The sequence below is a fragment of the Dipodomys ordii genome, unplaced genomic scaffold (assembly GCF_000151885.1).
Source record: "Dipodomys ordii isolate 6190 unplaced genomic scaffold, Dord_2.0 Scaffold36, whole genome shotgun sequence".
Classification (NCBI taxonomy): domain Eukaryota; kingdom Metazoa; phylum Chordata; class Mammalia; order Rodentia; family Heteromyidae; genus Dipodomys; species Dipodomys ordii.
Window position 1 is genome coordinate 5456015 of NW_012267252.1, and position 16130 is coordinate 5472144.

Consider the following 16130-nt stretch of genomic DNA (forward strand, 5'->3'; position numbering starts at 1 on the left):
AGGAAAGGGAAGGGAAGGGAAGGGAAGGGAAGGGAAGGGAAAAGGGAAGGGAAGGGAAGGGAAAAGGGAAGGGAGGGAAAAGGGAAGGGAAAAGAAGGGAAGGGAAAAGGGAAGGGAAGGGGAAGGAAACTACAATGAAGAAAATCTGGTGCTGTATTTGTCATTTCTCTAATGCTAGGGCTAATTTAGAAGAAATGACTGGCTGACATAAGAGTCTGCTCATGCTCCATATGCATCCCTCTGAAATTAAGAGGGTAACAAAAGCCTCTCCAGCTAGAGGATGGTCATGTTTTAATCAAGGAGTAATGTGGTTTTACTCCTCTAGCTTAATCATGTGGCTTGTGAAACATTTCACTAGGAAGACTCTTCCCAGTCTGACCAAATCTGTCTTTCCCAAACTCATTCACAAGAGGAGAGATAATAGAAATAGCAAATCGAATATAACCTCTATCAGCTATGATCTTCAGAGCCACACATTATAGTAACTGCACCACTCAGAAAAAAAAAACATAAGCACTCTTTGAAAGACCAAGTATTAGAAATGGTGCTGTGGCTCAAGTGGTATAGTGCTCACCTTGAGCTGAAGAGCTCAGGGACTGCACCCAGGCCCAAAGTTCAAGCCTCACAACTGGCAAAAAGAAAAAAAGAAGAAGGAAAGAAGGAAAGAAAGAAAGAAAGAAAGAAAGAAAGAAAGAAAGAAAGAAAGAAAGAAAGAAAGAAAGAAAGAAAGAAAGAGAGCAAGTATCTGGTGGGCACTCAAATATACTTATATGTTGTGTATTTGTGTGTGTGTGTCAGTCCTGGCTTGAACTCAGGGTCTGCACGCTGTCCCTGAGCTTTTGTGCTCAAGGTCAGCACTTCTGGTTCTTTTTATTATTATTACTGTTGTTTTATTTTATTTTATTTTCATTTGTTTTGTCGGTCTTGGGGCTTGAATTCTGGGCCTGAGTGCTGTCCCTCAGCTCTTCAGCTCAAGGCTAGAGCTCTACCACTAGAGCTACAGCACCACTTCCGGTTTTCTGATGGTTTATTGGAGATAAAGCCAGCCAGACAGGAAAGTCCAGGAAAGTCCGTGAGATTCTTATCTCCAATAAACCACTAGAAAACTGGAAGTGGTACTGTGGCTCAAGCGGTAGAGCGCTTGCCTTGAGCTGAAGAGCGCAAAGACAACACCCAAGCCCAGAGTTCAAGCCCCATGACCGACCAAAAAAAAAAAAAAAAAGATAATTTCAAGCTGGGCATCGGTGGCTCACTCCGGTAATCCTAGCTACTCAGGAGGCTGAGATCTGAGGATCACAGTTCAAAGCCAGCTCAGGCATGGAAGTCTGTGAGACTCTTATCTCCAATTAACCACCAGAAAACTGGAAGTGGTGCTGTGGCTGAAGTGGTAGATGCTAGCTTTGAGCTACATTGCTGAGGGACAGCACCCAGGCCCAGAGTTCAAGCCCCATGACAAAAAAAAAAAAAAAGAGAGAGAGATATTCACTAATTGATTGACAAGGTGCTAAAGCCTCTGGGACAGTTTTTCAACCTTAGAAAATTCTACATTATGTGAAAACAAGAATGCAAACTACACCAGGGTACATGTAGCACATCTGGCCAATGGGAAGCCTGTTGGGAGAGTTCTTAAATACAAAGAGACAGGTATCTTATGACAAATGGAACTTGCTGTTCTGAGGGGACACATACTAGTACTAAAGCTATTTTTCTACAAATAAAAAAGCAGAGAAGTGAAAAAAAAATAGGAATCCTTGCAGATGTTGTTGAACATCTGGTCATACTATTCCAGAATTGTCTGTCCTCAAAGTTCTTGTAAAAGGTATAACAATTCTCCTACTTAACATAATTTTAAGTCAGTTGAAAACATACTTCTGATATAATATAAACATCCCACTGTAAGGTCCATTCCTGGACGGCGAACAGACCTCGCCCAGTACCTGCGTTACCTAGGCAACTGGGACACCTGGAAGAGGTCACATCCGCATCCGCTGAGGTCACATCTTAACCTGATGTGGCCACACCTTTCTCCCACCTGACCCCACTTCCCTTTACCTGGACACACCCTTCCGCACCCCCCTACCCTATATAAGGAATAAACCGCGGCCAGACCGCCTCTTTTTCTTTTCCTTTGCCAGCCGCGTGGAGTGCCAACCTTGCCTGGTCCCAGCAGGTCTACTGAATAAACCCCTTACCTGAATACCACGTGCGTGGTGCAGTTCTTACTCGGCCACCTCTTTTTAAAAACCTAACACCCACTAATATGCAAATATTCTACTGAAATATAATATCAAAGCTATACACCAATTCTTTAAAAAATACCCTCCATTGCTCAAAAACTAAATCCTATTAGAAAAAAATGTGGTCCTTCTATGAAATCCTCTTCTACTGTTTGTTTCTATTCTTACTCCTGCTGCTTATTCCAAATCCTCTCTACTCTTCTCATGACATTGGAGTCCCAAAAACAAGCTGAATTTTTTTTTTTTTTTGGTCATGAGGCCTGAACTCTGGGCCTGGGAGCTGTTCCTCAGCTCTTCAGCTCAAGGCTAGCGCTCTATCACTTGAGCCACAGCACCACCTCTGACTCTTTCTGCTTAAATGGTGCTGAGGAATCAAACCAGGGGCCTCATGCATGCAAGGCAAGCACTCCACTACTGAGTCACCTTCCCAGCCCACAAGCTGAAATTTCTACAAATAGTCTCATCACAAGGGATGAAGCAAATTAATCTATAGTGATAAAAAGCAGATCAATAGTTATCCAGGGATGGGGCAAGGGAAGAAGGGGAGAGGGATAAAAGGATCATAAAGGATACAAGGAAGATTTGGAGAAGTAATGAATATTTTCATTATCTTGGTCACTGTGACTGTTTTGCATACATATATACACATCAAAACATCAAAATCTGTTATTTGTTATTTGCAGTTCAAAGCCAACTTGGACAGGAAAGTCTGTGTGACTTTTATCTCCAAGTAACTGCCAAAAAAGGTGGAAGTAAAGCTGTTGCTCAAGTAGTAGCACTCTAGCCTTGAGAACAAAAGCTCAGGGGCAGAACCCAGGCCCTGAGTTCAAGCCCCATGACCAACAGTAATTAATTAATCAGGACTAGGCACCAAAGGCTCACACCTGCAATCCTAGCTACTCAGGAGGCGGAGCTCTGGGGATCACAGGTGGAAGCGAAGCCAAGCAGAAACATCAATGAGATTCTTATCTCCAACAAGCTACCAAAAAACTGAAAATGCAGCTGTGGTAAGAGAGAGCTAGCCCTGAACACGAAAGCTCAGTGACAGAGTCCAGGACAACCACATACACACACACACATACACACACGTTTCTTAGGCAGGTGTTCTACACTTAAAGGGCCCTTCATTTCTTTTCTTTCTTTTTTTTTTTTTTTTTTTAGGTGTTCTACACTTAAAGGGCCCTTCATTTCTTTTCTTTCTTTTTTTTTTTTTTTTGGTCAGTCGTGGGGCTTGAACTCTGGGCTTGGGTGCTGTCCCTGCGCTCTTCAGCTCAAGGCGAGTGCCCTACCGCTTGAGCCACAGTGCCACTTCCAGTTTTCTAGTGGTTTATTGGAGATAAGAGTCTCACGGACTTTCCTGCCCCAGTGGCTTTGAACCTCGATCCTCAGATCAGATCTCAGCCTCCTGAGTAGCTAGGATTACAGGCGTGAGCCACCAGCACCCAGCCCCCTCCATTTCTTAAGCAGGTGTTCTACACTTAAACTACGTACTCAATCCAAAATTGTAAACATTAACAGTTTATTACACAGTTATATCTCAATACAGTAAAGTGGGACTTTTTTCCTTTTTCTTTTCTTTTTTGTTCTGATGGTAATGGGGGTCTTGCCAAGCAAGAGCTCTACTACTTGAGCTACAACCGAGGCTCATAAGTTGGGATTTTTGAAATGAAATAGTTTTGCTGAGTGGCTTTGTTTCTGTTCAATCTACAGTGCTCCTTCCCACTCCACATAGGTAGAATTTACTAGGCTACTTTCCCAAACTTGCAGGGACACAGAAATAAGTTGTACTCATTATGGCTGAAGATACAATTTTTAGTGAGCCAATTACTGAAAGGCTTGCCAAAATGATTTTTATTTAATGCCCACTTCTTGTAAGTTATGCTAAAAATACACAGGTACACTAAACTCTAAAATCCCATACCTTCTCAAATTACACAATGTTCCTTTGGGATCTAAGCTTTTCTATTTGCTGCTATCAATTCCCACCCACACTTTCACCCCCATCTCAGTGGAATTTACCAAATCTACCAGCTTCTTAGTCTCTCTTTCATAAACATCAACAAAGGGTTTTGCCACTAAGATGACACGTTAGTTGCTATAGGCAAAAAGGTCCACAATACACTCTCCTACTGCTTTAGGAAAAAAGAGGAGACTACTTTATTTCTATGTAAAGCAAGGGCACCAACCAACTATAGGAGGGAGAGTCTTTTGTAGTATTTTCCTCTGACTTAACAAAAACCACAGAGGACCAGGATAGAATAAAAAGAAATGAGCTTACCCATAGAGTAGAGGTTGTCAAAGCTCTGGTGCATGCGGATAATCTCATAGTAAAGTTCATCATAGCTGCTGGGAGTTGGCAGGAATGTGTCTCCATATGTGATAAACATATTAAAGAGATTCACAATCTAAAAAAGAATAACCCATTTAACACATAAGAATATGAAGATCAGAAAATATTATCAGAATGTTACAGCCAACTATTCCTGAATTACAAGAGCTAATATTCGAGAATTTTTGTAAGCTGCTTATAAAATACAGTCATTATTGAAAATTCACTCAAATAAACTTATAATTACACAAATTATATTAAAATAGTAAAGTCTCTTGTCTGTGACTAGGCTATTTGTGTACAGAAATCTGACCTACACTCATACATGAATATTCTCCCATAAAGGAGAAAAAGTCCCCAGGTTTGCTAAATACATAAATGATAAAAGTAGCAGTCTAGAGATTCTGATCCATAAGGAAAATATAGCCTGGTTCCCTAGAACATCAGCTCCAGTTTCAAACCAGTCCATTTCTGTCTAAGCATATAGATTCAAAAAAAGAAATATTTAATTGTTACTCACCATAAGGGCTAATGTAAAAATGTTGTGTTTGGCCAAAAGTACAGTTTCATTTGACATAAGGAACTTCAGCAAATTTATCAAAGCTTAAAAAAAAAATCACAACCATAATCAATAAAGGTCAATGAAAGCAGAGTAGCTCTATAGCAAAATCACAGGACTAGAGTGAGTAAGCTTCACTTACCAAACAAGATATTTTATTAAGTGGTTAACATGTTATAATTGTAATTGTTTATGAGGTACGCTATGCTATTCCAACACATGTAGATATTATGGGTGTGGTTCAGTGGTAGACTGCTTTGCTAGCATACACAAGGCCTTGGGTTCAATCCCCTCAAAGATCAGATAGGTTGGTATATTTGAGGCAAGCACCTTCTCAGATACATGTCTACTTCTTGTCACTTTTTTTTTTTTGGTCCGGTCGTGGGGCCTGAACTCTGGGCCTGGGCGCTGTCCCTCAGCTCTTCAGCTCAAGGCTAGCGCTCTACCCTTGAGCCACAGCGCCACTTCCAGCTTTTTTTTCTGCTTATGTGGTGCTGAGGAATCGAACCCAGGGCCTCAAGCATGCAAGGCAAGCGCTCTACCACTGAGCCACCTTCCCAGCCCTTGTCACTTTTTTTGTTTCTTTTTTGTGGTGCTGGTCCTGGGATTTGAGCTCAAGGCCTGGCTGCTGTTATTGAGCTAACACCATACTGCTTGAGACACAGCTCTACTTCTGGCTTTTTGGTGGTTAACTGGAAATAAGTCTGATGGACTTTCCTGCCCAGACTGGCCTCAAACCACAATTTCCAGATCCAGCCTCTTGAGTAGCTAGGATTACTGGCATGAGCCACCAGCATCTAGCTTTCTTGCCACTACTTAAATAGCAATTAAGCTAAAAAATTGTGCCTAGAAATGATATCTTAGTGTTCCAAATTTACTCCCATATGGTTAGTCCTCTAGCAAAGTTGCTCAATTTACTGATAAAATGAGGACCCCCTTCCACCTCAGACTGCTAGCATCTATTGTCAACAAATTTTAGCCATACACCTGTTTCAAATATCATTGCTGTAGAACATATAGCTGGGCTACTGCTCTGGGTAGGATGAGAGCTCATAAAAAGAAAAAAGAAAATCCTACCAAGTGATGGCTCAAGTCTATAATCTCAGTTTCTCAGGAGGCTGAGACAAAAGGATCAAAAGTTCAAGGCTAACCTGGGCAACCTATCAAGACCCTATCTTAAATAAAAGTTAAAAAGAGCTTGTGATACACCTTATTGGTAGACCAATTGCCTAGCGTGCCCAAGACCCTGGGTTCAATACCCCACTCTGCCTGTCTCTCTCTCAATTTCTACCTCTTCAGCACGAATACACATAAACACACACACACAAACACACACGCACACACACACACACGCACACACACAATCACACGGAACCCTTGACTAATTATAGTTATTCTATAATTGTTCTATAGTTGTTCTTTTCTTTCTTTCTTTCTTTTTTTGCGTCCGGTCGTGGGGCCTGAACTCTGGGCCTGGGCGCTGTCCCTCAGCTCTTCAGCTCAAGGCTAGCGCTCTACCACTTGAGCCACAGCGCCACTTCCGGCTTTTTTCTTTTTGCTTATGTGGTGCTGAGGAATCGAACTCAGGGCCTCAGGCATGCAAGGCAAGCGCTCTACCACTGAGACACCTTCCCAGCCCCGTTCTATAGTTGTTCTGTCTTCTCTTGACAGTGATAACATTTACTGAAAAGATTTTTTTCCCCTCTGTACTTGACAATACTTAGTTAAGAGGAAAGACTGCTAAAACCTAAGGAATCTCAATAAAAAGGAGCCTACAAGTCCCTAGATTTAACAGACACTTTAAATACATTTTTGCAAATAAGCATTAAGCATAAAAGAAATTCTCGGTTGCCATGTGCTTATTCACTTAGAGGTTTTGTCCATGGGATGAAAGCTGTCCATCTTGACTAAGGCTCTCTTATCTACTCCCCTTTTCAATGGGAAACTACAGAAGGGAACTGCAAGTTCTTACAGCTAAGGGAATTGTGATCCTTCTATTCTCTCCTACTCAAACCTATTCAAGATCTCTAACTCAAAAGCCTTGACCTCTCCCTTTCTTTCTTCTTTTCTCTTCCCCTCCCCTCCTCTCCTCTCTTTTCCTGCCCATCTCCTCTCCTCTCCCCCCACTCCAGAATCTTACTATGTAGCCCTGGCTAGCCTTTAACTATTCCTACCTCTGTCTCTCATGTGTTAGTATTACAGACTCCACTACAATAGACTACAATGTCCAGCTCTGACCTCTTCCTTTCTAAAATTGTATCTTCCTTCTTTGCTAACAAAAAAGCTCATTCTCCCATGCTGCCTGAGCTTTGTGTGAACTTTACTACTCTTAGAGCAGAGATGTGTTCTTTGATTTGGAACATCAGGAAAGGAAGAGTAGGAGTGAGACTGCAGACACTGTTGCCTGCCACAAAACGCTCCTCACTCTCAGTCCCCTAACAGCATGGGTGCAGTAAAGAAACAGCAGGCAAAAGAAGTGCAAGAGCCCAGCTGCACCATCATTCTGTTTCTAAGGTTTGAGTCTTCTCTAAAAGCAAAGAGCTGGGCAGATGTTCTCATTTATGAACCCTTAACCCCTCCCTGGATGTAAGTTCTCTGAGTTTCATGATAGAAAGGCAAATGATTAGGCAGCTGGCCCTTTTGATAGTTTTGTTACTAAGTAATCTATTGAATTTGGCTGGGGTGGGGGTGTTGAGAGGAAGGCCACAATACATCCTACACTGCTTAGTTCTACCAGGAGCCCAGGGAATAAAACAAGTTACATACAGGGCTGGGAAGGTGGCTCAGTGGTAGAGCGCTTGCCTAGCATGCATGAGGCCCTGCCCTGAGTTCAATTCCTCAGCACCACATAAGCAGAAAAAGCTGGAAGTGGCACTGTGGCTCAAGTGGTAGAGTGCTAGCCTTGAGCTGAAGAGCTCAGGGACAGCGCCCAGGCCCGGAGTTCAGGCCCCACAACCGGCAAAAAAAAAAAAAAGAAGTTACATACAAATAAACTCCAGCCCAAACTGCCTTCCTAAATGAAGATCATATGACTGAGCCATATAGGGGGTGCCCAATCCCACCTCCCTAATCCTCAGGGTTTACATAAATCCTGTGAATGAATAAATAGACCTAACAATCAAACCCCATAAATCTACAAGAGACAAGAGAAAGAGATGAGCAACACATGTGGCACTGTGAGGAATGTAAGGGCTAGAGAGACAAAGCAGCTTTTGCACACATCCAATCAACAAGGGCTTTTGTCCTCAGCACACACAGCACAAAGATGCAGACTCAGCAGTGGCCAAGTGGTAATTAAGGGGCAGGAAAGCTGGAGGAGAGGATGAAAGAGTGATGATTTATTGCTCCTGTGCTAGAACTACAGCCAGTCTTGATCTCTGGGATTCAGAGTCAGGGATGGCAAAGTGATATATATGAGGGGAGGAAAAGAGTAATTTCTGACACAGACCAAGAGGCAACCTGTGTTCAGACATTAGCAGAGGCAAGCATAGAGGAGAGTCAAGCTCTATGATGCTCTGAGAGTCAGTACTGCAGAGACCTGTGTGCTACTTCTGATAATTCAAGTCAGATACCACTCCCCTACTACTAAAATACCTCTGGAAAAAGTAATTATCTATAGGATTTGATTTTACTTTTATTTTTTGTTTGCAGTGCTGGGGATTAAACTCAAGGTCTCACACATGCTTGACAAGTGTTTTAGCACTGAGCTACATCCTCAACTACTATTTTAACAGGCAGCTTTTTTTTTTTTTTTTTTTGGTCAAGGGGCTTGAACTCTGGGGGCCTGGGCCCTGTCCTTGAGCTCTTCAGCTCAAGGAAGTGTTGGTGGTTAATTGGAGATAAGAGTCTCATGGACTTTCCTGCCCGGGCTGGCTTTGAACCACCATCCTCAGATCTCAGCATCCTGAGTAGCTAGGATTACAGGCGAGAGTCACCAACACCCGGCTAACAGGAACCTTAAAACAACACTGCTCTTTTGGCTGCTACAGACTTCCTAAAGAGGCTCTACTCTACCAGTGCCATACCATTGGTGCTGCTCAGGACCTGGGGCTTACAGGCCACGAATGCAGTGTCTCCTCTGAAAGCACAGATTGTGGCCTTTGCTAGCAAGTGAGTGTTCTTCTCCAGGACACTACCCTGATGGAAAAGAACATCCTGCCCTGTGATCTTATTTCCATGATTTAATTTAATAAATTTATACCACACACAAAAAAGAAATGTACTCATTACCTTGCCCATGTAATTGTGACCCCTCTGTATATTTTCACAACAAACAAACAAAAAAGAATGGACCAAATACCCTATGCAACAATGCTTTTCTCTTTCATCACTTCAAGACTTTACACTCATTAAATGAACTACCTACTGTCCTATATGCCACTACACTGTTACTAACACTTACCTAGACTAAAATTTTCTCCTCTCCTTCTTCCTCTCCCCCATCCCCTCCTCCTCCCTCTCCCTCTTCTTCTCCTGTTCTCTCCTCTCCAGTTTCCTCTCCACTCCTCTATTTCCAGGCCCCTAGAAATAGTTGCTGGGCTTCTTTCTAGGAACTGCAAATTGGTTCCAACCACTGCTTTTTTAAACTTTATACAGGAGGCAACTAGCTCTACACTAGAGATCATCAGCCTCATACTTACCTTCAGCCTATTTGTTTCTTTACTTTTTTGGAAAGTCATGTGTATCATAATTAGTGAAACAATATGACAGCAGTATGTAGAAATTCAGACTTCTCTGTATACAGATGCAGGTAGAATAAAGGATAATGTATATGTCCAGATTCTGAGAAGATGAATAAGACCAGGTATCTTTGTTGATTCCTTAAGTCCCAAGTAAGTTACCAGAAATAGAAAAAGCAAAGCAACATAATTGTCAAATAGGAAGAGCAAAGTACCATACCCTGAGAATCTTGACACCTTACACAAGTTCCCATCACCTCATAAAGAACTTTATTTGCTGAGCTGTTGCTAGCATTAATGTACCCTACACAATGAGACTTCCCCAGATTTCTTTCTATTCTGCTTTTATACAGGGGAGGGAAGGAAGATAGTAGCAATTTGTGTTGCCATGTAGGAGTAGAGTGAATAATGGATATGGGAGCCTCTACAGAACTAAACCCTGTCTCCCACGTCAAGGTAAACTAGGTGCAGATAGGAACAAGCCAACCACAGGAAGGCACAATTAAGTGGTAGCTCAGATACCTACCTCAGAGAATCAGAGGAGAGAGAGGCTTAATTATGAAACCAAGTGAATGACATTTAAATAAGATTAAAAACAAGAAGGAGACAGAGATTCCAGCAGAGCACAAATACATATCTCTAAAGAATCAGGTCAGAGAGCTGTCTGAGTAGCTTTTACATATAATAAAGAGCAGGAGAAGAGGCAAAGACAAGACTTAGGAAGCCCTAATTTAGTGACCTGATATTGAGCTAGAATAGGGTACCACCAAGCCCAATCAAAGCCTTTTCCTTAAGGGAGATGGATAATGATAGAAGTGACTGATAGAAGTATTAGCATCTCACCTGCTTAGGAGAGATATCAAGGAACTTTAAGGAAAAGCTGGAAATAGCACTAGTATAATAAGCTAATGCCACCAAAACCAGCATCTCTGGACAGCATCTCTGGACAAAATCACCAATTACTGAGGAATATCACCAGCAATGAGCAGGTTCATAGCCAATCAACAGAGTAGTGATTAGGAAGGACTAAGAAGATAATACCTACCAGTAGAATAATTTAAAAACATATCAGATGACTTCTCAGAATACAAGGATCTGCTAGCTACAAACCTAAATAAGCATCTTACTGACACACAGAGGCCAGTAGAATCCTACAGAATAAATAAATAAAATGGTTTGGTTATGTGCTCTGAGCATCTTGAAGTTAAACAGATCACATAAGTCAGTATGTCAACAGCCTGCGTGCCACTAGATGACCCAGAAAATATAACAATTCCTTTCTTTAAATGGAAGTCAGGTGTCATACTTACCATTTTGGTTGCTGTTAATGTGAATCTGCTAAACACTATCTCTGTTTCCCCTCTTTATTATGAAAATTACCTTTTACATAAACCCTTACAGACCCTAGACTTTGGGAAATGTAGGATCCCTCTGCACCTTTCTATAACTAAACATGCTAAGTCACTGCCTTCTTCTAGGATCCTAAACCACCTGCTTCTTTTTTCTAACATTGTATAAGTGATAGCCAAAAAGACCCATTATGAAGTAATGGAACATACCAGATCTACATCAGTCATTTACTTTCTAGAAAATTAAGGGGAGACAAGTGACAAACCTGTCCTATTCATTCAAGACCCAAGAAAGGATGATAGCTTATCAAACCAGTTTACAAATAGAACAAGCAGAGCATAGATACTCTTTGTCCTGTCCCCTTAACTTGTCAAGATGCTGATAGATTTTAAAGAGTTGATGATTCTCTAGAAAGAAAATAACTTGCATATATAGAGAAAGGAACAAAAGAGCAATTTTCTCACTCTTTTAGGGGCTTTTATGTGGGAATCTCTTTTTCCTCTAACAGGCTTAGCCTGTTAGAAATTCTTATCTTTTGCTTCTGCCAAGTTTCCAAGGAAATGAAAAAAGATTCAAAATAGTATAAATTTGGGATTTATCTAAATGTAGTATCTGAAGGGGAAAAAAAAACTTTCTGGCATTCTTTTTCAGTCCTTAAGTTTTCTATAGTGTTATACAGAATCTTTCATAACTAAATTATAAAACTAGATTGATACCTTCTAATACTCTTGTATTAGAACATTCTAACTTTGAAGGCACTTATTACCTATAGAGGAAAGAAGCCTATCTTTTTGCACATAGAAACTAAATTTAATCAGTCATATCAAGCCTTGGAATATAATCTTACAGTTATTTCCCTAAATCAGAGAAAATGAGAAATAAGGAAGTTGGGCACCAGTGGCTTACATCTTTAATCCTAGCTACTCAAGAAGCAGAGATCTGACAATCACTGAAGCCAGTCCATGCAGGAAAGTCCATGAGACTCCAATTAACCATCAAAAATCTGACGACAAAAATAACAAGACTTGCCGGGCGCTGGTGGCTCACGCCTGTAATCCTAGCTACTCAGGAGGCTGAGATCTGAGGATCGCGGTTCAAAGCCAGCCCGGGCAGGAGAGACCGTGAGACTCCTATCTCCAATAAACCACCAGAAAACCGGAAGTGGCGCTGTAGCTCAAGTGGTAGAGCGCTCGCCTTGAGCTGAAGAGCTGAGGGACAGCGCCCAGGCCCAGAGTTCAAGCCCCACGACCGACAAAAAAAAAAATAACAAGACTTAAGAAACAAAGGACTTCCACTCATCTGGTCGAATCACTATTAAATAACCCCCATGCTGCTGGTCACATGTATGGTATATATGTGCACACCGAAGGGAAACCAGGAGGATGACACAGAACTAGAGGGAATCAGGGAAAAACATACAACAGCAGGACCCATCAACTGCACTGGACATTGACCAAAATGAACTAAGCAACTCAATGGCAGCAATGGGAGGGAGCGAACAGGTGGGAAAGAGGGAACAGCTGATGCTATGCAAAACAAAAGAAATGTACATATCACCCAATGTGGAAGAAATAACTGTACCGCAAAGAACTCATAAATAGAACTCATAAATATTATAGACCATGATAGACAATTTGTCCTGTGAAAGTTAGAATGTGTTTGTGACTTTAACTAAGCTTCACTATCTTACAATACTGTGAAATTTGGGAAATTATGTAACCACTTAATCACAATAAAAATTTGAAAAAAAAATCTAGAAGTGGAGCTTTGGTTCTAGTGGTAGAGCACCAGCCTTAAATGAAAAAGCTAAGGGAAGGGAAGGAGGAAGGCAAGGAGGGAGGGAGGAAGGAAAGAAGAAAGAAGGAAGGAAGGAAGGAAGGAAGGAAAAAAGGAAGGAAGGAAGGAAGGAAGGAAGGAAGGAAGGAAGGAAGGAAGGAAGGAAGGAAGACAATTTTAAACGGCATTTTAGAAAAACCCACCAGGCACCGGTGGCTCATATCTATAATCCTATTACTCAGGAGTCTGAAACCTGGAGGCAGAATGTTGAAAGCCAGCCGAAGCTGAAAAGCTGGCAAGACTCCATCACCAAATAACCAGCAAAAATGCCAGAGTAGCTGGGCACTGGTGGCTCACACTTGTAATTCCAGCTAGGCTAAGAGCTGAGGATCATGGCATGAAGCCAGCCTGAGCAAGAAAGTCTGTAGGACTCTCATCCCCAACAAACTACCAAAAAAAAGAAAAAAATCAGACGTGAATCTGTGGCTCAAGTGGTAGAACAAACAAGTCTAGGAAGAACTAGACTTGAGGCCCTGGGTTCAAGTCCCAGTATTGGCACAAAATAAATACAAAGTAAATAAAAACAAGATACCAATAGCAGCTTCCAAAGTTTCATTTCATATCTACCCTAGCATTTTACTGCTATGTTTTTTCCTACCTTCAAAACAAAAGTAACAGTATTACATTATAGATGTTACCCTTGGGAAAGGCTGGATAAAGTGTACATAAAACTCTACTACTATTTTTCCAACTTTTATAATTACATCAAAATTAAAAGTTGAAAAAAGAAACTAAACTAAAAGAAGTAGATAACTGAGTTCAAAGTTTACGACATACTACCAAACCACCAAAGCTATACCTACACAAAAATTACCATATAAATCTACGACTCAATTTATTTTTCTCTTGAAAAAATTCAATCCTATACAAAAGGCTCTCAATTCCCAGCCTCAAGGTGTACCTAACCATGAAAGCATAGGCTTCTGTTAGTAATGAGGGAACCAGCTGGAGCTACAAAACTGTGACATTCTCTAGGTTTTTCACTTTTCCCAGTGGGTCTCTAAAAGGTCAGGTCATATACAATTTCCCCCTTTTCCACAAATCTAAGAATGCTTTGGATGCTGCTTAGCACAGTGAAGCTGAACAGATTGTTTGAGGGGCTTTAGGGACCTTCCTTCCTGCAGGGAGGCAAATGTTGTCTAGTGATCTGCATCTGAGCAAAGAGGGAACTCTCTAAATTCTAATCATGACTCTGTTTAGTGTCTAGTTCTATGATCCTTAGCAAGTCATTTTACCTTCTGTATTTCTACTCCCTTCCCCAAAACCCAGGGATATGGTAGAGTGAAAGGGTAAGAAGGAAAGTGATCCACAGACAAATGTGAAGTAAAAATGCCAGCATAAGTCTGCCTTTAAATCAGATTGTAGAAAGTTATACTATTCAAATGCAGGCAACTCCTCAATCCCCTTTCTTTTTTTTCCTTTTTTCCCCCCAGTCCTGGAGCTTGACAAACTCAGAACCTGAGCACTGTCGAGTTTCTATGTGCTCAAGGCTGGTGCTCAACCACTTGAACCACAGCACCACTTTTGGCTTTTTCTGTTCATATAGTACTGAGGAATGGAACCCAGGACTTCATGCCTGCTAGGCAAGCACTCAATCAATAAGCCACATTCCCAGCCCTCAATGCCCTTTCTGAAAGTAAAAGATGACTCTATGAGGCTCCTCTCAAAACATTCAACTCATTCTTTGGTCAATAACTAAGAAAAAGTCAAAGTTTCCCTTTTCACTTGCTCAAAAGCAAATCCAGGCCAGCACCAGTGGTTCACACCTGCAATCCCAGTTACTCAGGAGACTGAGATCTGAGGTTGAGGGTTCAAAGCCAGCCAGAACAGGAATACCCAAGTGACTCCAATTAGCTACCAAAAAAGTCAGAAGTAGAGCTGTGGCTCACCTTGAGCAAAAATAGCTCAAGGACCATGTTCAGGCCCTAAGTTCAAGCCTCAGGGAACAGCGCGCATGCACTCACGCACGCACGCACACATGCACACACACACACACACACACACACACACACACACACACTCCATGCATCCGTGCATAAGGAAAAAAGAGACAAAGGAAAGAGAAATTACCTACTACTTCCTTTCATATCAACAATTCTATATAACAAAGTTGGACCAGGTGCAGATGGCTCACACCTGTAATCCTAGCTGCTCAGGAGGGCTGAGATCTGAGGACCAAAGTTCAAAGTCACCTCAGGCAGGAAAGTACACGAGTCTTTTATCTCCAATTAACCACCAAAAAGCCAGATGTGGAGCTGTGTCATGTGGTAGAGAGAGCACTAATCTTGAGCAAAAAGAAAAAAAAAAGAGAGATAAAGCTCAGGAACAGTGCCCAGGGTCCTGAGTTCAAGGCCCATGACCAGCCAAAGGGAAAACAAACAAAACCAAATAAACAAAACAAAAAAATCCTAAATTGAATGTCTGACCCTATCAGCTCATGAGAAATATAAAACAATCATCCTGTTGGGTTCTATTTATTATTATTGCTATTATTATTACTACTACTATTATTATTATTAAGGCCCAATAGCAACATTGTGCTGGTCTGAGAGAATGTTGACTCATTATTAACAGAAATTCTACATACAAATATTTTCTGCCTCTTTTTAATAAAGTCAGGTAGTCTGCTGGGGATAAAACAATGATTAAAACACAGGTCCTGTCTGCTAGCAATATTTTTAGAAGGAGAATAGATATTTAAACAAGTCATTTTACAACATGCAAGCACAGCAAAATAACGTGATAAACTAAAATATAGACCCAAAGTGTACAAGAACACACAGGAGATTAGACATAGCAAACAAAATGATCTGTAGCCTCAAGAAGTTCAAGGCGGAGATTGCTAAGCTAAAGTCTCCAGTAGAAATTCAATATAATCACTGAGTAAAGAAAAAATAGTTAACTAGATACTAAGATGTTCTGTGGGAATAAAATTAATTGGAGCATAAAATTAGGACATGGTTTTTTCATATAGGATCATGGATAGGTTTCAAAGAGTCCAGGAACTTCCTAAAATTATATGCAAAATACATATATGCAAGTACAGGCAAAAAAAGACATTTTCTTTTTTTTTTTTGTCGGTCGTGGGGCTTGAACTCTGGGCCTGGGCACTGTCCCTCAGCTCTTCAGCTCAAGGAGAG

General features: G+C 41.3%; 1 protein-coding gene across 1 annotated transcript in view; it reads right to left on the minus strand.

The window, feature by feature from the left end:
• Positions 1 to 16130, minus strand: part of LOC105986594 (chromosome unknown open reading frame, human C10orf76) — a 234251-nt gene that overhangs the window by 102398 nt on the left and 115723 nt on the right. Inside the window, exons 22-23 of the mRNA XM_013017591.1 lie at positions 5087 to 5169; positions 4516 to 4642 (exon numbers count right to left, since the gene is read on the minus strand). Of these exons, the coding sequence (XP_012873045.1) occupies positions 4516 to 4642; positions 5087 to 5169 (210 nt within the window). The remainder of the gene's footprint in view (positions 1 to 4515; positions 4643 to 5086; positions 5170 to 16130) is intronic.